At 39.6% G+C, this 22,879-nt stretch overlaps 2 protein-coding genes across 8 annotated transcripts in view; one reads left to right on the top strand and one right to left on the bottom strand.

The window, feature by feature from the left end:
* Nucleotides 1–106: 106 nt before the first annotated feature.
* PHOSPHO2 (phosphatase, orphan 2) lies at nucleotides 107–20,067 on the bottom strand. Of its 6 annotated transcripts, none has more exons than XR_011502858.1 (5): nucleotides 19,956–20,067; nucleotides 19,290–19,323; nucleotides 6,254–15,316; nucleotides 4,030–4,222; nucleotides 107–3,236 (listed from the first exon to the last, which is right to left on the bottom strand). XR_011502858.1 is itself a non-coding variant. In XM_014860689.3 (3 exons), exon 3 carries the CDS (start codon nucleotides 15,288–15,290, stop codon nucleotides 14,565–14,567), a length of 726 nt encoding a protein of 241 aa, XP_014716175.1. In that variant the 5' UTR covers nucleotides 15,291–15,316; nucleotides 19,290–19,323; nucleotides 19,800–20,014; the 3' UTR covers nucleotides 5,280–14,564. The 6 variants fall into 6 exon arrangements, 1 of the variants encoding a protein (XP_014716175.1); XR_011502857.1 differs by having other exon boundaries at nucleotides 19,921–20,023; XR_011502859.1 differs by lacking the exon at nucleotides 19,956–20,067 and adding an exon at nucleotides 19,412–19,778.
* Nucleotides 20,068–20,092: 25 nt separating this feature from the next.
* Nucleotides 20,093–22,879, top strand: part of CFAP210 (cilia and flagella associated protein 210) — a 41,364-nt gene continuing 38,577 nt past the window's right edge. The window contains exon 1 of one of the 2 annotated variants that reach the window (XM_014860679.3): nucleotides 20,093–20,281. In XM_014860679.3, coding sequence (XP_014716165.1) covers nucleotides 20,215–20,281 — 67 coding nt within the window. In that variant the 5' untranslated portion in view covers nucleotides 20,093–20,214. The remainder of the gene's footprint in view (nucleotides 20,282–22,879) is intronic. The other variant, XM_070508070.1, reaches the window with a different exon arrangement.

Raw genomic sequence — 22,879 nt, 5'->3', positions numbered from 1 at the left:
CCCTTCCCCCCCGCCCCGCGTTTTCGCTCTGGACAAACTCTCTAAGTCCTGAATTAGGAACCTATACGGAGACTGGGAGGGGGTGCGCTTTTTTGCCTCCTTCAGTAGCTCTCACTAGCCCAGGCCCTAATGGTGGGGGAGAGCTGGAGAGGAAAGTGTGGAGAGAATGCAGCAAACCTAGAGGTCTGGGGGTGAGGTTGCCTTCAAAATGCTAGAAGTAGCTGCCGCTTTCCCACGAACGCCATCCCGCCTCCAGCAGAGCACTCAGGAGGGAGTCCTTGGGGCTGATTTGCACACTATGGGTTAACCTAGAAGCTTTGAGAAAAATTGGAAACAGCCAGGGCCAAGGATTCAGGTTACTGTATTTAGAAGAGAGTAGATGGAAGGAGCAGACTCCAGTCTTTCTTCATGGTGATATCCAGTTGGATCACATAAAGATGTCCATGTGCCTTACAATAAAGTTCATTTTCTTGTTCTAGCAAAAGCCAGTATCAAGTATTTTCATTTATCATTCATTCATTGATTTGCAAGATTTTATTGAGTGCCTGATGGGACTGGTAACAGAGCAGTGAAAGATGGTCCACAGCTCTCATGGAGCTTCAGTCCAGCCGCCTTAAGGGAGGAAGGAGACCAGGATGAAAGGAACACCAGGGCCCCAGTGTGTCTCTCAGAGTGTCATCTAAGGGACAGAATATACAAATGGACAATGGTCACACCATATATGACAACAGAACTCCCAACCACGTAAGAAGCGCAGGAAGCCGAACCACAGCCTCTGCAGCAGTTGGACCGGAAGAATGAGGACTTGGTCAACGACTGCCAACTTCCCTATTTTTACCCCTACTTCCAACTCAGGACCAACCAGAGAAAGCCAAATATGCTCCCCAAATCCATCACATAAAATGCTCGCTGCTTCTCGTAGCCTGCTGCCTCCTCTCCCAGGGCAGCAACCTCCAATCAGAGCGCACCTGAGACCTTCCCTTTTTTTTCACTTTTATAAAGCTTTCCCATTCCCCTGCCTGCCTTCAATAAGCGATGGTGGTGAGCTCTCTCGCAACAGCAAGATCTGAATAAATAGCATCTGTTTTTTCTCATTTGGGTGGTTTTAGTTTAGTTCCACGTCAGACCATCGCAATTGAGTTATGTGGGATGCTGGTTATGCGGCACCCCTCAATCACTACCACCGCCCAGACTTCTCTGGGGTGGAGACCTAGGAATTTGTAACCAAGGGCATTAGGTGATTCTTTTGCACAGCAGAGGAAAGTATGTTGGACCCAAAATGGAAGGAAAATTAAAGATTTACTATCTCAACATCTGGTAGACAGTTCAGCACGGAACAAAAGTATATGAGATTTAGTTTCAGGCTTAAGATTCATCTCTGCCACTTGTCTAACAACCTTCTCTGATCCTTAGTTTTCTGATCTGTAAAACACAGAAAATATCAGTACTTTCTCAACCTAGCATAAGGTTATTGGAAAGATAAAACTACAAATGTGAAAGCACTTGGTATGTGGTATATAAAAGTTAGCTTTATAAGCAAAGGATATTTACACTTAATTCTCCATCACAGCCTCAATTCGGAAATTAGTATCTTAACATTTCTTCAAAAAATTATGAACTTTGTAGTTAATTGTAATTACAGTTTGTCCTTCATAACTGATATTGCTGTTATTATTGGTATTATCATTCTAGGACACAATTGTGACCGATCGAGGATGAGGCATTCATTCCATGTTTGTCAGTGAAGTGAGGAGATGGCTGTTTGTGGCTATGATAGCAAATTTGATGTATAGAAAATATTATAGGCTTTGCCTAACTCAAAGTAGGGGCTTCTAGAATCATAATGGCATGTGTTAAATGATTCTTGAATAATAGAATTCACTATATTGTCATTTATGCAGAGTTATTTCAGATTGCTGTAGAGACAACTAAAACTTTTGCTTCCATTGCCTGATATTCTCTGGTTGTGAATTATTGTGTAAAAATGTATGTCAGTTATATGTCAATTATATCTCAATTTTTAAAAAGACGAAAACAAAGCGTTTATCAGTATATATTAGACTGCTTCAAGTTGCCAAGAGCAGTTCCTCTTTACCACATGCGTTATCAAAGAGACCATTGCAAATGCTAATAGATATGATGCACTCAGAAACATATAATTAGCATTCATAAGTTAAATAAATTAATGACACTGTTCAAGAAAACAAATGTGCCATCTGTGAATCTAAGTCTTAAGGGAATAAAGAGCCACCACAGAGATGAGACGTAAATGACTCTTGGCAGATACTGAGCTTGGCATGGCGTTAGATGCTTTTTGACATCACGCTTCACTTTTCAACAGACTCTTGGTTTCTACTTTTTTTTTTTTGAGGAAGATTAGCCCTGAGCTAACTGCTGCCAATCATCCTCTTTTTGCTGAGGAAGACTGGCCCTGAGCTAACATCCAAGCCCACCTTACTCTACTTTTTATATGTGGGACGCCTACTACAGCATGGCGTGCCAAGTGGTACCATGTCCGCACACGGGATCCAAACCAGCGAACCCAGGCCGCCGAAGTGGAATGTGTGAACTTAACCGCTGCGCCACCGGGCTGGCCCCAGACTCTTGGTTTCTAAATATAACTATTTTTATTTATGTTTTTACCTTATTAGTACATCTTTCCACTAAGTACAACTGTGTTATTAAATGATATGCTAATTGTGATATCATTATTGGCAATATCACATCGATGTAATAAATGGTGGGTATTACATTGCTGTGTAAATGGTGGGTATATACAGAAATTTTGAATACTTCATTTACATAATGAATTAAGTTGCTGCTAAGTAAAAAAATAGTAGGTATAATTTATAAGGCCACCGCGTACAGCTGTGTAAGTTGTGCAATGCACGATTCCAGTTCATTCTACTCAAGTAGAGTGCAGTGTGAACACTATCCTCAGGTGATGTACTGTACACGACAGCACAGGTGTATGTGGCTGCCCTGGAGTTCATATGTCTTGGCAAAGCCTTTTCGGTATGCTTCCTGAAAAACGAGAAAGTGGACATTCTAATGACTGGGTGACAAGAACTTTTGCAAGTCAGAAAGTTTCCAATTTCTTGTTTTCAGCAAAAGTCAAAGAACATTTTTGACAAATAACTTGGAAAGAATCCACGAAATGAGTGGCATTGCTATCATAAAATTCCTGTCCTTCTCATCTACTTGTCCATGTGAACACATTTCCTCAGGGATCATATCTGTGGAAATGAAAAACAAGAATGTCATTGACCCTAAACTCTGTCTCCTGCCAGCAGTATGCAATACTCAGCCAAAGATATACGGCCTAGATGAAAAGAAAATGGCCTGATGCATCAGACTGAAAGAATTTTTGATAAATTTTTACTTTTGATTTAAACATATTTGTTCTTTGATCAATTATAATAATAATTGTAATGTTAATCAGCCCAGAATTTTTCACTACTTAGGAATCAAGGACATAAACAGATAAAATTTTAATTTATGTACATTTTTGTCACAGAGAAGTTTAAGAGGTGATTGATAAAAGATTTTCAAGTATAAAAATATACAGACAATCCTTTCTTTGAATGGTTCCAATACGCATAAATTTCAGTTAGCAGTTTAGTCAAATACCACCAATCCCCTAAACAGGGTTCAAATTTCAATTACTATGGTATATTAACTGTAATTGCATAAAATACAAATTTCACCTCACTAGTCCTTCAGTCCACAAATCACTACATAAATAACAGATGAGCATCATAATCAGTGACCAGTCATGTCTCTTCTTTCAAAGTCATTGGTGATTGGTCACTGTGCATCTGTTATTCATTTCATACACAGACAGCAATGCTTGTAGTTGTCTTACCTCCTTGACTGCCAATCATAAATCTATGTAATATTTTACAAAAATAGATCATTGTAACAGGGCATTGGTCAACAAAAATGAAAGTGTAACACAGAATTGAAAAGTGACAATGTGTAAGTGAAATTTGAATTGAACACAATGAAGTTCTTGAAGAAATTGCTCACCGTGGAAATGTTGACACTGCCACCATTGGAGAGACTGTGGATATGCAGCCAATGGAACTTGGTGCCGGTGAACTTCGTGACTTAAGTGAGGAAAGTGACGGCTGACAAAAAGGATGAAGGTACCCCAGGAGAAGTGATGCTGGCAAAATCTTCATATTAAAGGGACACTTGGAGACACTTCAGGACATTGGAACTGCAAAGGATAAAACGTTGGAAGCTGACCCAAACTCAGAAAGAAGTACGAGAATTCACCAAGGCACAGAAAGATGGTTGCTCTGCATCGTAAGTTATATGACAAAAGGAAGGCAAGAATTGTTCAAACTACTCTCAATAAGTTTTTCACAAAGAAATAAAATACTTTAGTTCCTAATGTTTATAATTGAAGTGTACTAATTTTGGTCTTACGATGTTTTTCATTTTCCTATACATTTATAACTGACAGTTTTTGATGTTCTGACAAAAAATTTTAAAGGTCACAGGACAATTATAATTTTTCCTACTGATTATTAAGATTATTTTGCACAGTAATCTTGCACAGTCACTTTTACGGTCCTGCACTACTGTAAAAAGTGAAGACTGCCTGTATTTTCAGTAGGATAGCATTCTCCGGGAGAAGTGGAATGGAAATATGAGCTCAAGAAGGAAAAAGAGTGAGAGAAAAATTTCCCACTGGTAAAGAACAACTTGTTTACGTATTTTTAAATGAATGATGGTAGGTTTCAAATTACCACAGTTAGCTTTTACTAAACAGATTTAAGAGTTATTTAAAAGCTTATTAAAAAGTCATTATTTACAATGTTAGAAATTACAATCTTGGCAAATGTTTAAACTTATGATGAAAAGTTTTCAATATCAATCTGAAAATGACTACATAGTTTTCAAAGTTATTTTGGGAGTACTTGTTCAAAAAATATATGAAAGAGGAGTGGTCTATTCTCAAAACAAGAACCAGCCTACTTCTCTTAGGGGGGAGGGTCATTTGAAAAATAGCAGTTTATGAACCAGCCCTGATGGCCTAGTCATTAAAGTTTGGCGCTCTCACTGTTTTGGTGGCCTGGGTTTGTTTCCTGGTCGCAGGACCACACCACCCATCTATCAGTTGCCATGCTGTGGTAGTGGCCCACATTGAAGAACTAGAAGGACTTACAAGGACTAGGCTATACAACCATGAACTGGAGCTTTGGGGAGGAACAAAAGAAAAGAGGGAGATTGGCAACAGATGTTAGCTCACGGCAAATCTTTACCTGCAAAAAAGAAAAAAAAAACACATAGTAGTTTATTGAGATTATGTTTTTGGGTGCCATAGTTAAAGCTAAATTTCAGATAATTTCCTTCAGATAGAGGATAATAAACTACAGACTTTTCAATTACAAGCAACAGAAACCCAATTCTTCCAACTAGAAAAAGAATGAAAGTAAAAGCATTGGCTCAAATAAACCTCTAGACAGACTAATATTCTTAAATAAGTCACATCAAAACTCTCCAAGGACTCCCAATCTCATTCAGTGAAAGCTGAAGGGCTTACAATGACTCCTGGACCCCCACACCCAGCTTCTGTTCCCACCAGGAATGGCGCTGCCTTAGGGCTTTACTATGGCTTAGCTACTGTATTCCTTTTGTCTGCACTGCTTTTTTCCCAGCTACTGCTACATGACCCGTTAACTCCCCTCCACCACATTTTTGCTCAAATACCAGCTTCCCAGAGAGGCCTTCTTTTACCAACCTATTTAAAATTATCTCCCTACCCCACTTGCTATTCTCAATCCTTCTTCTTTGCTTTATTTTAATCCATAGTACTTATTACCATCTATGATATTATATATTTCTCTTTTTTATTGGTTATTGTTTGCTTTCTCCCACTAGAATGTAAGCTCCATGAAAGCAGCGATTTTGGCCTGTTTTGTTCATGGTTATATCCCCAATTCATTCCTGTATTCCGAGAACGGTGCCTGCCACAAAACATGCTCAGTAAATATTTGTTGTATAAATGAAGACACGAATGGACTAAGAGTAAGACTTTCAGAATTTTCTTCAAAAGCTTGATCAAGGGCTCATAGTTCTCTGAGAAATTACATCAATGACTTAATCTACAGACATTGCCTTCCTGCAGCATATGGTCTAAAAGTTTTGTACTTTTTTCCTTTTCAAATTCAAAGCATCTGGTTTATCCATCCCTTCCTTCTCTCTCTGACATCACTCCTATCAGGTCTTTATCACTTCTCACCTGGCTTACTGCAGGATTTTCCTGTGTCAGTCTCTCCCCTTTCCTGCACACTACCCAAACACGGATTTCTTCACATCACTTCCCTTTACTTGCTCCTAAGGGCTATCTGGAAAAAATTCAAACTCCATTGATTAACTTTCAAACTTGTCCATAAACTAGCCAAATCTCACTCACAAAGCTTTATTCCACTACTCCCCAGTTTAAACCCTTAACTTCATCAGGGCAGCCCCCTCATCACTACCTCATGAATATGCTGTGCTCGCCCCCATCTTGGTTCACATTATTCCCTTCGTCTGGGAAGCTCTAGCAAGACCTTTCCATCTCTCCAAATCCTTTCCATCCTTTAAGGTGTGGATCACAGTCTATCTCTTTCATAAAGCTTCTCTTATATCGTAATTAATCAATGGACTGAGTACAAAACACAATGCTATATGGTCACCTGGTCCTTCTTTGACCTAAGTACTTTATGCTGATTACTAAGAAGCTTTATGAAGCATACTTTGGTATTATGAATTACATATGTACATGTCCCACCTCTTCAATCAAATTGTAAATTCTCTGAAGTGCATCATTCTTTCTAAGACATAGTCCTACACCTCTTATACTTCCACAGGTTTTTGTTTTTGTTTTTTGAACATGGTAGGCACTCCCAAAATATTTGTTGAATGAAGTATTTTTAGCCCCTCAAAATATACAATAGGATATTTGTCTGGACTTAAATGTGAAAAGGGCTAAGTCGTTGGATCCCTAAGAGAATATACTTTCATACTGAAGTGAGGATAATAAAATATTGCTTGGACCAGGTTGTGAAAAAAGTTGTGATTTTGGCATGTAACAAAATCCAGAATATGACTACAGAGTGGTAGAAAAAATGTATACGAGCAAGTTTTCCATTTTGCACTGATTATAAAATCCTATGTGGTGGGGTTGGCCCCGTGGCCAAGTGGTTAAGTTCACGCACTCTGCTTCAGTGGCCCAGGGTTTCGCCAGGTTCGGATCCTGGGTGTGGACATGGCACTGCTTATCAGGCCACGCTGAGGCGGCATCCCACATGCCACAACTAGAAGGACCCACAACTAGAATATACAACTATGTACCAGGGGGATTTGGGGAGAAAAAAAAAAAACCTATGTGGCAAACGGTATTTAGTTTAATTGTAAATATTTTTACTGGTTGTTTAGATACACGACTGAAAATTTATTATTTAAATATAAAAGACAAACATTTTTTGCTAAGTAACATCTTCCATAAACAATGGGAGTTTCTAAGAATTTCTGTGTTAGAAAACATCTATGTTAATATTTTGTTTCCATATGAACCATCATCACACAGACATCAATTTGTATGACATAAACAAGGAGGAATGACTTAGCTTTTGGCCTAGAATATATTATTTCATAAGCCCTTATGGAGCACATTGAAAAATCTGTCTACAACAGAATTATCACACTGTCCACCTAAAAAAAGAAACCCAACAGGGTGCGCAAATGACAGGATATTAGGTAAAAGAGTTCAGTCAACTCATTATTGTTAATATATTCCCCATAGCTGGTCTCACCTGAAGATGTGCCGTGGGGTTGCTAGGTCAGTGAAGGACTCTTCCTCTCACCTTCCGAAAAAAAGCAGATCTGATTATATGAGTAGGGAAGCGGCTATAAATTCCAGTCCCATTCACACTTTTAACAGAGCTAGTCTACCCTGTCTGGTGCCTGCCTGCAGTTGCCCGTTTGATATATCAGCTGTCCCCTGAAGCAGCTTATGATACCATAAAGGAAAATCTTCTCTAACTCTCCTTCAAGGCTAATATAAACCAGAAGCTAAAAAATTCAAATGCTGTAAAAGTAAATGAATAAATGGGCACATCAGAGATAACAATGTTTAAAAAGTAGAATAAAGATATAATTATAACTTGTACTACAAAAGTAGATTTAAACTGATAGATGTGTGCCACAAAACATATAACACCTGGACAGGAAAGGAAGCCTAATATGTATCTACCAAGAAGAATGAAGTGATTAAGTATCAAAAATATTTATTAAACACTCAGACAGTGATTGCTGTGCTGTGACAAGGCGACGGACTTGGTGAGAAGGAAATTTTTATATGGGGAAAGATATTCTGGATCTGTGGCTTTAAGAGTAGCAGTATTTAGTACAATACGTACAATTGCTGTATCTTCCCATGATCCACAAATAAAAGATACGGACTTTTAATCATTAAGTTAGTAGTTCTCAAATAGGGATTATTTTATTCCCCAGGAGACATCTGGCAATGTCCGGAGATGTTTTTGGTTGTCATAACTTGGAGGGAGGAGTGCCACTGGCATCTAGTGAATAGAGGTCAGGGATGCTGCTAAATATCCTACAACACACAGGAAACAGCTGCTCCGCCCCCTGACGCCCAGCAAAAAATTATCCAACCCAAAATGTCCACAGCACCAAAGTTGAGAAAGCCTGCATTAAGTCGCTTACTATACCAGGTCCCACTCTAGCAGTTTATTTCTGTGTCTAGTAATTCCTCTTTGGTGACCAAGTGCACAGGAGCTGGGGTAGGTTACTCTGTGGCAGGTAAGCTTGCACATCATCACGTTTGGCTACTTATTTGGAGGGGCCAGGCTGGACTCACTTTTAGGGGTTGAATTGACTTTCAGATTGTTTCTGTGGCACTCAGACTTGACTTATAGGCCAGGCAAGGTTGCTTTCTGGCTTTTATTGTTTTTATAGGAAATGGTGCTAGATTCAGCAGGTTAGGCAATCAAGAGGCATCTAAATATTTGAAGTATTTGTAGTAGACATGCAGAACTTAGGCATGCCCTGGGAGAATTTCTGGAAAGAGTACACCTCCTCACCCCCAACACCTCTGAATTGCTACTACTTAGGGTTGTAGGAAAGAGATCACTACAATTTTTAACAAAGTGCATCTCATTGGAGTATACCATGCTACAGCCACAGTAAACTAATACAATGCCTAATTTAGTAAATCTTCACAACAATCTTAGGACGTAGGTACTATTATTATCTCCATTTAATAGATAAGGAAATTGGGGTATTGAGAGGCTAACAATTTACCCACTCCAGGGCTAGAATTCAAATTCAGGTCTTTCTAATCCAGAGCAGAGCTTTTACACCCATGTTGCATTAGAAATTAACAGTGAGACGCTACAATTTCTGCTTCTGGAGGAACAGGGACTGGACTAACCTCCCACTGTATACAATGAGAAAACTGGAGAAAACATGAAATAACAGCTTTCAGGCATTGGACAACAGGCAGTGCAGTCCATGATCCCTGAGAGAAGAGAAACAAATGAAGTGAGCCCTATAATTGCCTCTATTTCTGCCTGGAGACACTTTCCAGGCCAAGGTGCAGGGAGGGGGAAACCCCAGCAGACCATGGTAGTCTCTCTGGGTTGAGGAGATGAAGGTAAGTCTAGGGAGGCAAAAGTGGCTGCAAATTGCAGGGCAGAGTACCAGACAGGAAGAAGCTAAACTGAGAAAGAGTTCCAGAAACCTGTAGGGGGGATTTCCCCTTAAGTCTATGCTTGGATACTAAGCCACACATGCATAGGCTGGAACTTTCTAAGTCTGGGGAGAGAATGACCCCAGGAACTATAAATCAAACAATTCCCAGAGTTCACACAGAGCAGAAAGATTCCTGAGTTCCCATCAGACCCAGAGAAGCACTAGGTTTGACACAGTGGGGAACAAAGAAGGAAAGGGGAAGAATGATGCTCATGTGAAAAAGGCACAGGAAAAAAAAGATGAATAGGTAGCGGGATGGATATGTGATAAAACAAGTAGAGTAAAATGTTAATGGTAAAATCTAGATAGTATGTATATAGATGTTTGCTGTAAAATTAAAGGGAATATTAGTAAAAACTTTATGTCTATAAATTTCACAGCTTACATGAAATGGACAAAGTCTTCAAGAGACACCATGGTGGTTTTAAAGTATGTCCAAAATTCTTTAACTCTCCCTGAAAGGTGGAGTCTAATTCCCCTCCCTTTGAGTGTGGGCTTGACTCAGTGTTCTGTATTAACAAATAGAATATGTGGAAGTGAAGGCATTTGAATTCTGAGACTAGGCCACAAAAGGCACTATGGTTTCCTCCTTGCCCTCTCTCTTGGATCACTCACCTGGTAGGAAATTATGTCTTTAGGACACTGAAGGAGCTCTTTGGAGAGGCCCATGTGGTTGGAAATTGAGGCTTCCTGCCAACAACCAGCAGTAAGCTGAGCCTTTCTGGTAACAATCAGTGAGAAACTGAGTCCTCCTGCCGAAAGCCATGTGAGTGAGACGCCTTGCAAGCAGATCCTGCAGCCCTAGCTGATATCTTGACCCATTAGAGATCCCAAGCCAGAACAACCCAGCTAAGTGCTCCTGAATTCCTGACCCACAGAAACTGAGATAATTAATGCTTAGTTTTAAGCTGTTAAATTTTGAGGTAATCTACTATGCAGCAACAGGTAACAAATAGTCACAAACTACCAAAGCTTACTCAAGAAAAACCATTCCTGAATAGTCATATATCTATTAAAGAAATTGAATTAGTGGTTAAAAATCTTCCAACAGGAGTGGCCTGGTAGCGCAGTGTTTAAGTTCACATTCTGCTTCGGCGGCCTGGGGTTCGCCGGTTCGGATCCCAGGTGTGGACATGGCACCACTTGGCAAGCCATGCTGTGGCAGGCATCCCACACATAAAGTGGAGGAAAATGGGCATGGACGTTAGCTCAGGGCCAGTCTTCCTCAGCAAAAAGAGGATTGGCAGCAGATGCCTGAGCAGATTAGCTCAGGGCTAATCTTCCTTAAAAAAAAAACCCAAAACCTTCCAACAAAAACTCCAAAGCCTAGACAGCTTCATTGTTGAATTCTATCAAACGTTTAAGAAAGACCACCCGTTAGTTTAATTGTTGCTCCTTTCAATGTCATCTCTTTTCCTCTGAATGCTTAATGCTTTTTCCACCTTTGATTATCGGTAGTTTTCCTATGGTGTGATTTCATATGGTTTTCTTTTTATTTATCCTGTTTGGGGTTCATAAGGGCTTTTGGACCTGTGGTTTGATGTTTTTCATCAATTTTGTAAAGTTCTCAGTCATTATCTCTTAAAACATTGCTTATGTTTCATTTTCTTTCTCCTTTTCTTCTGGGACACCAATTTCCTGTTAGATCTTACTACATCTTTTATGTCTCAACTTCTCTTCTGTATTTTCACTGTTTTGTCTTCTCTCTCTGCATCATTCTGGGTATTTCCTACTAACTTGTGTTCATTCACTAATTCTCTCTTCAGCTATGCCTGTTCTGTTGTAAAATTCGTCCATCAAGATTCTAATTTCAGGGGCAAGACGGGTGGCGCAGCGGTTAAGTTCGCACATTCTGCTTCAGTGGCCCAGTGTTCGCCCGTTTGGACCTACACACCGCTTGTCAAGCCATGATGTGGCAGGCATCCCACACATAAAGTAGAGGAAGATGGGCACAGATGTTAGCTCAGGGCCAGTCTTCCTCAGCAAAAAAGAGGACGATTGGTAGCAGATGTTAGCTCAGGGCTAATCTTACTCAAAAAAAAAAAAAATTCTAATTTCAGTCATGGTAATTTTCAGTTCTAGTATTTCCATATTGTTTGTGTAATTTTCAATTCTTTCTCAAAATTCTCACATGTTTAGTTTGTGTCTGAAAACTCCAATATCTGGAGGTCCTGCAGATCTGTTTAAATGCTGCTGGTATTTATTTATGCCTCTTGGTGTGGCTACTTTTTATTGTGTGCCATACAATGTAGTTGGCAAAACTGTTTATAGATTTGAGGCCTATTGCACTAATTTTCTATTGCTGCATAACAGTAACACCATAAACAGCATCTTAAAACACATTTATCTCACAGGTTCTGGGGGTCAGGAGTCCAAGCTCAACTACAGTCTGTTTCAGGGTCCCATAAGGCTAAATCAAGGTGTCAGGCTGAGCTGTGGTCTCAGCTGAGGCTCCACTAGGAAAGGGTCCACTTCCGAGCTCACATGGTTGCAGCATTCTGTCACCTGCACACTGTTGGACCAAGGGCCTACTTCTTGCTGTTGGCTAGAGGCCACCCTCAGTTGCTTGCCCTGTGGCCATCTCTGAAGGTCAATTCACATCACAGCTTGAGTCTTCAAAATCAACAAGGGAGAGAGTTCCTTAACAAGATGGGCATTAGAATCTTATGTAATGTAACCATGTAGACATAATCACATACATCCCATCATCTTTGTTGTAATCCTTTGATTAGAAGCAAGTCATAGGTCACCCCTTCATACACACGGAACACCAGGATACAGGGATCATGGGTGCAATCTTAGAGTCTATCTGCTATACTTAGGATGTTAACTTCCTCTTGAGAGAATTTAGATTTGCTTCTGCCAAGCACCCGGGAGCTCTAAACACCCCAGATAACCTCAATCCAATCTCAAGGACTGAGAGTATTCAAAGCTGAGCTGCCATCCCTTTGAATGCGTTTACTTCTGAAGAATTCTCACTCCTAATGGGCAGCCTTTTGGGATTCTCACTCAAAGTAAGCGGAAGGGTTTATCAACGCAGGCCATATATTCCAATGGCTCTTTCTCCTGGTCCCATGACATTGTCAAGATAGCCACTCAGTCATCTTAGACACCACTTACAGAATTGGCCAACTGTTCCACGGACAAGCAGCTCACCTCCCTAGGTTTCTGAGCTGCCTTACCAATCGTTCACTGTTATCAGCTCTCTCACGTCTTTAAGCAGCTTTTCAAAATTTTAAGCAGTTCTAAAAATTTTGTTCAGCTATCAGCTTTTCTAGATGTACTGTGTAGAAGATGTGGTCTAAATTACTTGGTCTACCATTACCATAAATGAAAGTCTTATTTTTTTTTACTTCCATAGTTTATAATTTGTTACCAGCCTCAACATGCAGAGAAACAATAATCAATAAGAGTCAATGTGTTTCAACACAATCTAACCTACTAATTTAAAACAAAACAAAGATTTACTTTTTCAATCTAGAAAAAAATTAGAAAGTACCAATTCTTTTCCCATTAAATTATACTGAACATTTCTATTTCTGGAGCTTTCCATAATGGAAAAGGAAATCCTAATATGATTACATAATGGATATTTATGCCTCTACAACATGAGAGTCTAGAAATTACCATGGAATTATAAAACTTTCTAGATGAGTAGAAATTTTGCTAAAATCCCTATATGAATCAGTCTCTTAAATGTTGAATATTCCTACAAATTATATATTGCATTACTCAAGACTGCACTACCAAATAGAAATAACATACTGATTAAACCAGCATATTGGAGTTATAGTCTGTGATGCTAATATAAATTGAAAATATTTGAAGGACATTAATTTGTATTTCATTTCAAAAGGAAAGTCTGAATTGACCAAACTTTGGGCAATAGATACTGTATCCCTATTTTTAAAATACACTGATTTAGGAGTAGGACATTATATACATTTGGGGGCCTTTTGTGCTTATGTGAATACAGCAACAGGCTTATTTTTAAGATCTGTCACTACTGGACATGCCTTTGAAATAAATATCTAAGAAAGTAGGGGCCGGCCTGGTGGTGCAGCGGTTAAGTTCACACGTTCCACTTCTTGGCAGCCTGGGGTTCACCGGTTCAGATCGCGGGTGCGGACATGGCACCCCTTGGCAAAAGCCATGCTCTGGTAGGCATCCCATATACAAAGTAGAGGAAGATGGGCACGGATGTTAGCTCAGGGCGTCTTCCTCAGCAAAAAGAGGATTGGCAGCAGTTAGCTCAGGGCTAATCTTCCTCAAAAAAAAAGGAAAAAAAAGAAAGCAAAATATATGACTACTCCCTCTGGGAATAAATTTAAAAATATAATCTACCTATTAACCACCTTTGCAGCTACAGACCACTAATTGCACTTACCTCTGACCTCAATTCTGTACTCCTCTTTTTCCCAGGCATATGACCATCTGTAATAAAACCTCTATTTTTCATCCTTCTTTGCAGTTAGATGAGGGCATTGTGACTTAAATTTTGGCCAATGAAATTTAAATGAGGGTGCAACCCTCTCACTCACTGCCCTTCTTCTTGCTGGCCAGAATGTTGATGTGAGGGATGGAGCTTGAACAGCAATCTTGGATCACGAGTTGGAGGCCAAGGCTGAGGTTGGTAGAGCAACACAGTACCCTTGAGATACTTACCTTTGGAATTCTTTTAAGTGAGAAGAAAAAAAAAAATCTCTCTTTTTTTTGAGCCACAGGTATTTGGGGTTTTAGTTGTATGCTGCTGCACCTCATCTTAACTGATACACATTTCAGTTGCTGGCATGTTACTCCTTTATTAGAAATAGTAAATGAGAAATTATTTCAACACCTGAAGACCAAACTACAACAGAAGATTCTGTAGGCTCAAGATTTTGAGACATTCTGGAAAGAGTTTTCTGTAAAGTATATCCTTTCCGTGGCATGGCAACATCATTCTTCTTTAAAAACATTACTGGACAGACGTCATTTCCACCATCACCTATATAAACAATTCGTGCATAATTCACTCCCTGCTGTAACTGTTTATCTACAAATTCTACCAAAACTACATTTTTGCAAAGATTTTTTGGGCATCTATTACAAGAATGAGTATGATAATTTTCCACAGTGAGAAGACCATTGCTATCAAAAGCTGCTGGATTTGTAAATACTTTATCAAACACATCTCGAAAATTGGTAGCTTCTAAAACCCAATTTATGAAGACTGAATTTGAATCTGAAATAATAATGCACTCAAATTTATCCTTGTTCTTTCTTATAAAGTTTAAAAGTTCCACCATCCCTGGAGTGAGAGGCATTGATGTCACTGCTCTTTTCATTTCATCTTCTGTTACACCTTCACCTCCCAAATACTTAAAGACTCTGCCCATAAATTTTGTCCAAAATCCCTTTTCATAAGAATCTTGTAGTTCGATAGGAAGCTTTTTCTCTGGAGCACACTGTACAATCCTGGTGTCACTATTGTCATCTATGATTGTATGGTCAAAGTCAAAAACCAGCAAAATTTTCATGGTTCCAGAAACAGATTTGGGTTACCCTGAAAAAGAAGAAATATTATTCCTAAACATACTGTTTTACATATCTATTACACTTATTTAACAAACATTACTGAGTGTTAATCTGCTAAAACAAAGGGTGAATATAAACAAGCTAAAAATGTTCAAGCATTTTTACCTAAGCACTTTTTCCTAAGAAGGAAAGTTCATATTTGAGTATTTTAAGTGAATGGAAAAGAGAATATTTAAAAAGGATACTCAGGGGTTGGCCCCATGCCAAAGTGATTAAGTTTGAATACTCTGCTTTGGCGGCCCAGGGTTTTGCCAGTTTGAATCCTGAGCTCAGACACGGCACCACTCATTAAGCCATGCTGAGGTGGCATGCCACATGCCACAACTAGAAGGACCCACAACTAAAATACACAACTATGTACCAGGGGTGCCTTGGGAAGAAAAAGGAAAAATAAAACCTTTTTTTCTTTTTTTTTTGAGGAAGGTTAGCCCTGAGCTAAGATCTGCCAATCCTCCTCTGTTTTCTGAGGAAGACTGGCCCTGAGCTAACATCTGTGCCCACCTTCCTCTGCTTTATATGTGGGATGCCTACCACAGCATGGCTTGACAAGCAGTGCCACGTCTGCACCTGGGATCCAAATCGGCAAACCCAGGGCCACCAAAGCAGAACGTGTGCACTTAACCGCTGCGCCACCAGGCCGGCCCAGAAAAATAAAATCTTTTAAAAAAGGATACATTAGTACATTCCTGTGGGGATGATTCTTTGAGCACTCAGAATTAAACTACAGAGCAATCCAATGAGAGAAGTAATGAAACAATTATTTTCTTACAGTCTAATTTAGGAAAGTTATGACAGGAAAAAAACGTAGGCTAATCATTCTTACTGTCTTTAAATTACCATTCACAATCAAACTTATTAGTTTAAAATATTTATAATAATCCTATTAAATAAGAATTCATGTGTAATATAGATTCTCTGTGTACTAATCAAAATTCTGACCAAATTTAACATAATAGGAAACTTGCAAAATTCAAATGATTTTTCTAAAAACGTGTTAAACTTGAAACCATCAATGCCAATGTCATAACTAAACAGTTGCTTAATGCTGTACTTGAAATTCTAAACAAATTACTTGAACTGGAGGTCAATTCAATTCTTCCAGACTAGAAGTAACTTTTGTTAATGATTTCCACGTTTATTTATATTTTCTCTAGATAGTTTAGCTCTGGAGTGACAAAGAATCTGGATATATGTGAGTAATCACATTGCTTATGATATGACAATTACGTAAATCTCTGCCTTCATTAAAAGATAATGAAGATCATTAGTTATAAATCTCAAGAGAAAAGATAAGAATAAACTGGTCAACAGATGGTATGGATGAAAATTATCAAGTAAAAAAGATAATTATACAGAATACCCATAAAAAGCTAAAATTAGTGTGTATAAACAAAAAAAATTTTTTTAAAGAGTAATTAACATTTTTGGAGTTATCACTATACACCAGGCACTGGACTAAGAACTTTACAATCTCATCATCTCATTTAACTGTCACAGCCCTATTAAGTAGGAATTACTATCCTCATCTTAGAGATATGTAAACTGGAGCTTAAGTACTAGTTAAACTGGTTAAGTAATTTATTAAGTGGCAGAGCTGGAATTTGGACTCAGGTCTGCTTGACTCCAAAGTTCATGTTTTTAAGTATCAGACTCTAGTGCCTAAGAAATAGAATATTTAAAGACTATTAATCAGTTTAAAAATAAAACACTAAGTAGGTCACTTTGACAAAAAGATGCTTAATTACACGAAAACATTCATTAGTCTCAAAATACACACTAACCATGATACCACATCTGTGATCTACTTTATAACTATTGTGAGGTTTTAGCAAGAAATCCTAAAAAGAAAAGTGAAGAACTCTACCAATAAGAAAAAGCAGAAGTCAATTAAAAATGGAAAACATGGCATTTAACCACATGTATTTTCTGGTTTGTGACAATAGATATCCAGAGGGTGAAACTGAGAATAGAGCTTGTGGCTCATAGAAGAGTATGTATTCTTTGTCTCTCAATGGAGACTCTCTGGAGAACAACTAAGCTAGAAGGGTATCTCCTGTTGTGTGAATTTAGACAGTGTATAATATTTTGATACTCTAGATCCTTGTATCTCTAAATGTCTAATCCAGGTGTCTCTGACTGGCTCCCAGAGATTTAAGTGCACAATTCACTTTCCCATAGAAACAATATAATAAACAGCAATAAGGCATAGCTGGCAATCACATCAGTACTGTACCTAGGCACATTTTAAATTAAACGTGTTTTTTTAGCATTCTGAATTTACAAATAATTTCTAAAACTTTTTCAAATGTAACTCATTGTTGGCTGAAAACTACCTCAAGCCAAGATTTTATTAACCACAAGTTACTGAAACTCCTAAACTATTAATCTCAAAATAGTAAGAAATATCATACGCCTGAAGTTGACAGAGTTCCCTTGCTGACTATTAATTTCTATCTAAAAGTGTACTTTTCTAAATTTCAGATCTTTTTCTATTAGTTTTTTCTCACCTCCAACATAAATCTTTATTGAAAATACTTACCTAACTTAAGTATTTCCAAGACAATTAATCTTACTTCAGCATACAGCTTAGGTTAAACAGTCATGACAACCTTCAGTTTTAAACACCAGCCAGTTTCTAGCCAACAATGCTCCTACTCTATATTGGGGAACAAAGTCTTCTGATTTGGAGCAAAGGAATGGAGACTTAACTCCTAAAGTTAATAAAAGTATTTAAGACATTTCAAAATTTACGTCTTCTAATTATGCTGTTTTCTCTTTCATCAGAAAAGCACTTGCTGGCAATGGAAGAAAGAAAATTTTGATTAAACAAAAACCTTAAAAATAAAACAGCGAATGTTATGTGAATGTAAGTTTTTGTCCAGTGGATAAAATCACAAGTGTTAGGCTGATTATGTTGAGATTTCCAGATTCCATTTTTTCCTTTTACTTGCTAAATGATAGAGAAATACCACATTCTGTTGTCAATAAACTTTCAAAGATTTAGTGCTGTACTTGAAATAAAAATGTCTCCAAAAATTAAGGATGTGCACAAAGATTTGGGTTTAAGAATACAAATTTATTTCGAAAACAATTTGCTAAAATTCCAAAAACAGTTATTAACTATTCTCACCGAAAGTATGAGCAGTATATATTTATTTAGTATGTCTGCAATGTTTCCATAGTCTAACAATAACCTATGTGCTTTTCACAGTAACAAAAACTGGAAAGTTCATAGACATCTAAGAATCGGAGACTGGTTAAATACGACATGTATGTGATAGTCATATAACGGACTACTTACTTAGCCAGTAAAAGCTCAGATGTTCAGTTCTAATTCAACAAATTAAATGATATCCAACCACCATGTCAAGTTGGCAAATTATTGCCATCAAATCTTATAGGAGTCAATATTTTTCATAATCAATTTAGTTAAAATTCCGGAGAATGTTTGTTGGGAGGTAATTCTGCATGGGTTTCTAGTGGTTCTGCATGTCTTACAAGCAAGGCAGTCACTGCCCTTCGCTCTGGACTATTATCTCAAAAATGTATGTATGGTGAACAGCCCTGAAAGGCATGCTTATTGTCCATTATAATAAAGATTTGGGTTCCTTCAGCTCAGGGTTCCTACTATCCTGTAATGCAACACACTCCATAAGCAGATCACTTCTGGCCCTCTCTGAATCATCCTGTGGGAACTGGGGCAAAAACCGCTGATAATCTGGCTACTGCTACTGCTGTAACTACTTCGTCTCTGACCTAGGGGTCTGGGTCTTCTACAAAACTGTGGCAGACTAAATTGTTAGCGTGCAAGCAGGGGAAAATCTCTCACCCATCTCAGGTCTTGACATTTTTAAAACTATGCTTCCAAAAAGCCCCCCAACGTTCTATGTGCAAAAACTAATTTCTGTCAACAAACATTTTATTAATCCTTTCATACTTACCAGCATTATTATGGTAAAACATCTCATAGAAAACCTGAAGAAAAACAGTACAACCACGTATTAGTGATTACAAATCTAAACTTTTCATTTAGAACATTTCCAATTTGGTGTCTAACGTGTACCTGTCGTAGCCATCTAGCTTGTAATGAAATCATTTGAACCTCGACGTGCTAGAAAAGGATCTTCTGAAACCAAGCCTGCATCCACTCTTAACAGATTTTTGAGTCCTTAATGGTCTGACTGGTCCCCCAAATACATTCAATTTACTATAATGTATTTGCCAAGCAATGAATGTTCTGGGACAACGTCCAAGTTTCAACATTCCAGTTTTTAAAAAACTAAGCCCCATCTATCTCAGGTCATGCCTTAGAAACCAAAGTACTTAAAACACGTTTTCTGTCATCAACCCCCGGGTTTCTATAGTTACGGAGGGCTTTGCCCTTCACCTTCCACCCGCGAGGCTGTCTGCGGGCCGCACACACCCAGCCTAGGCCTCGCTCTCCCACACACCTGCCGGGTCCGCCCCGAAGGTAGGTGCAGGGACCTAGACGGGGGTCGTCCCCGGAGAGGCGAGCCTTGGATGAGGACGGGAGCAGCAGGCCGGTTCGGGTCCCCAGGGCTCCTCACTGACCCAGGGCGGCTGGCCCCCGCGCCACTCCCGCGTACTCTGTCCTGTCCTCCAGTTCCGTCCCCGCGCCTGCCCGCAAGGGCCGCCCCACTCGCGCGCCGGGCCTCGGCTTCCTGCGCAGGCGCAGCCGCCCTTCCCCAGCCCCTTCGGCCGGGAGCTGCGCGTTCTTCGTTCCTCGGCGACCGCTGCCGTCACTTCCGGCGGCGTTGCCTAGTAACTGCGCGGTTTGGCAAACATTCTGCGGGCTGGAGCCGCAGCGCTAGGCGCCGGAGTGGTCTCTCCGAGTCTGAGAGCGCCATGGGCACCTCGTCTGAGATGCTGGTGCGGTTCGGAAGGCGCTGTGGACAGGCGAGGGAAAGCACAGGTGAGCTAAACGGGCCCATCCCGGCACAGGGATTGTTTCTGGCCTCCGGGCATGGGTTGAGAGGCGAGGGAGCCAAGCGAGGACTTTGGTTACCTTCTGAAATGGGCTCCACCAAGTCGCAAGCAGCCCTGGGGGCGTCGTTGGGCTCTACGTAAATCAGACAGGTTTGTTAGGTGAATGGGTAGATGGGAAAAGATTACAGAAAACAGGGGTGGAGAAAAGATAAGTCAGAGACTCTCAACCAGCTGGTCCGATCCCCAAGTTGCGCGGTTGCAGCTGTAAGAGTCTGGTGTTGGCTGAATTCTCTCGCGCTTAAGCCTTGTTATTCGTTAAGTGAATGGGAATATCTTTTGCAAATATCAGTGATCTCATTAGAGTCTTGGCTCTGCTGTGAACCTACTGAGTGCTCTTAGGAAAGTCTCTGAGGGAAATATCTCAATTTCCTCATCTCTGAAGAGAAGGTGAGGTCTCACCCTAAGACAAATGCTTTGATCGAGTGTAAAAAACAATGCTACTAAAGGTATTGTAATTTAGATGACTTGATAGGAAAATTTGGTTTTGGAATAGGAGTAGCCTAGTGGGATATCTAAAGAGCTCTTTATTGATTCCAGTGATTTTAACTTCTTAAGTCTGTAAATTCCCAATTTTTAATGTTGTCATGGTGACAACTAGAACCTTGGGAATTTAGACTATCTTCATGTTTTTACCTGAGCTTCTTTAGCAGTAGAGCTCCTTGGGCGAGATGCAGAGTGAGAGCCAGACATTCTCCCACCAGTGGGCACTACTAGGTGTTCATGCAGTGAGGATTTAGGAAGCAGCAGCAGAGGGTCCTGACATGTAGGAGAGAGACTGTACCCATGTGGCATGTATTGAAAAAACACAATCACTCTTACATGTTCACTTTCCTGTATATGCAGTACTGCACTAAAAGACTTAGATGTACCTGATAGGTGTTAAATAATGTTTTCTGGCAGTTGGTCCACAAGTTTCCATCTGAATCCCACTGTTAAATTATAATCTCCATTTAGAAGAGGGTGAAGTAGGAGAGAGGTTCAGATATGTAGACAGCTATCTGTAAAACATGTAATTATCTAAAGATCTAGTGGAGTGACATCAGCCAGAATGGTAGAATACAGGTGTTGACGAAAATAATCCATAACCAATCTATAAATGAAAATTTGGGTCGGTTTATTCTGAGCTAAAATGTGAGGATTATAACCCGGGAGAGTCTTTCCACAAAGGAACAGAGCACTCCCAAGAAGTGGGGGTATACAGGGTGGTTATATACCCTCAAAGAGGATGTTTCACATATGATTGATATGTCCCTTTTACAATAGTCACGAGGCTGCTCTGTCGGCACAGTGATTGATGGAAACAGCAGATAGGTCTGCTGTCTCGATGAACACAGCAGGGTGGCAGGTCTGTTGCCTTGAGCTGGGTGGTCACAGATGAGCGCTGCAATCAGTTCCCAGCCTAAGGAAAGATGTTTAATCTTTAAGGAGATGCCAACGTTGGGAGGGGGAGAGAAGTTGCACCTTTATCTCAAAATGTCTAAGCAGATATACAATGCATGCTCAATGGCCACAGTCAGGCCCTTTTGGAAAAAACAAAGTCAGGCCGAATTAGGTTTATACCAAATGGCTTCCTCATATACTCTAATATATCCTATTGCTTGCCATTTCAATTTGTCACAGGTATCCAAAAATCCTCTCCTCCATTAAATCAAAAAGAATACTGGCAAAAATTGTCGAAATCAGCTTTCTGAGAACTCAGGAAATTAATCAAAGGCTTGCAACAATTGGGGGATTTTTTTAGCAAGTGAAATAGGTGAATCTTGGTAAAAGCATTGAATTTTTTGGCATTTTAACTTGCCCTAGTCCGATACTTTTCTCCCAGCCCTGTGGTAATCTAGAAAACCACTGCAATCACAGTGAAATCCAGTGGCTTAGCAACCTGTGGAGGGGACAGAACAGGGTTGAACCCCCTTCACAGCCCATTTCCCAGATAACTGTTATTATTTGACCTGTCTGGCAGTTCACTGGAAAACCCACTTGCAAGGCTTGTCTTTGTTTGACCTGACTCAGAACTCACTGGGTATGTTGTTAAAACAATCAGTGTCAATTTTTTAACATCACGATTGCCTGAGGTAGTCATAACAGTTGGGTGTAAACAACAAACTGACCAAAAAACTCGAAAGAAATACCTGGGACATGAGATGTCCATAGTGGGCTTTGAAAAGCTCCCTACATATTCCTGGGAATCCAAAATGCCAAATGTATGCATAGGGCTATGCACATTCCCAGGAAAGACCTGAGAATGCCTGAAGCTTTCACCTCTGGCTGACTTTCAGGCTCTATGCAAGAAAGAAGTAGAGCCCAAGACAGAGTTGTAAACTTTGCGTGAGCATTAAAGTCATGCTGCACTACTCACAGAGAGTTCCTTGTCAAAGGCTGGGAGACTTCTTTAAGGAAACAAATTTAAGTAATTTAAGGGAACTGTGTCCAATCATTAGCTGACAATGAAGCTAACCAAGCTGAGATTCCAAAAGCCACATACAACAAAGAATACAAACGTTACAGATTTAGTTCAGGAAAATCA

This window comes from Equus asinus, chromosome 4, assembly GCF_041296235.1.
Source record: "Equus asinus isolate D_3611 breed Donkey chromosome 4, EquAss-T2T_v2, whole genome shotgun sequence".
Taxonomy (NCBI): Eukaryota; Metazoa; Chordata; class Mammalia; order Perissodactyla; family Equidae; genus Equus; species Equus asinus.
The sequence above is the reverse complement of the archived record's forward strand: the minus strand, read 5'-3'. Positions and strand labels throughout refer to the sequence as shown.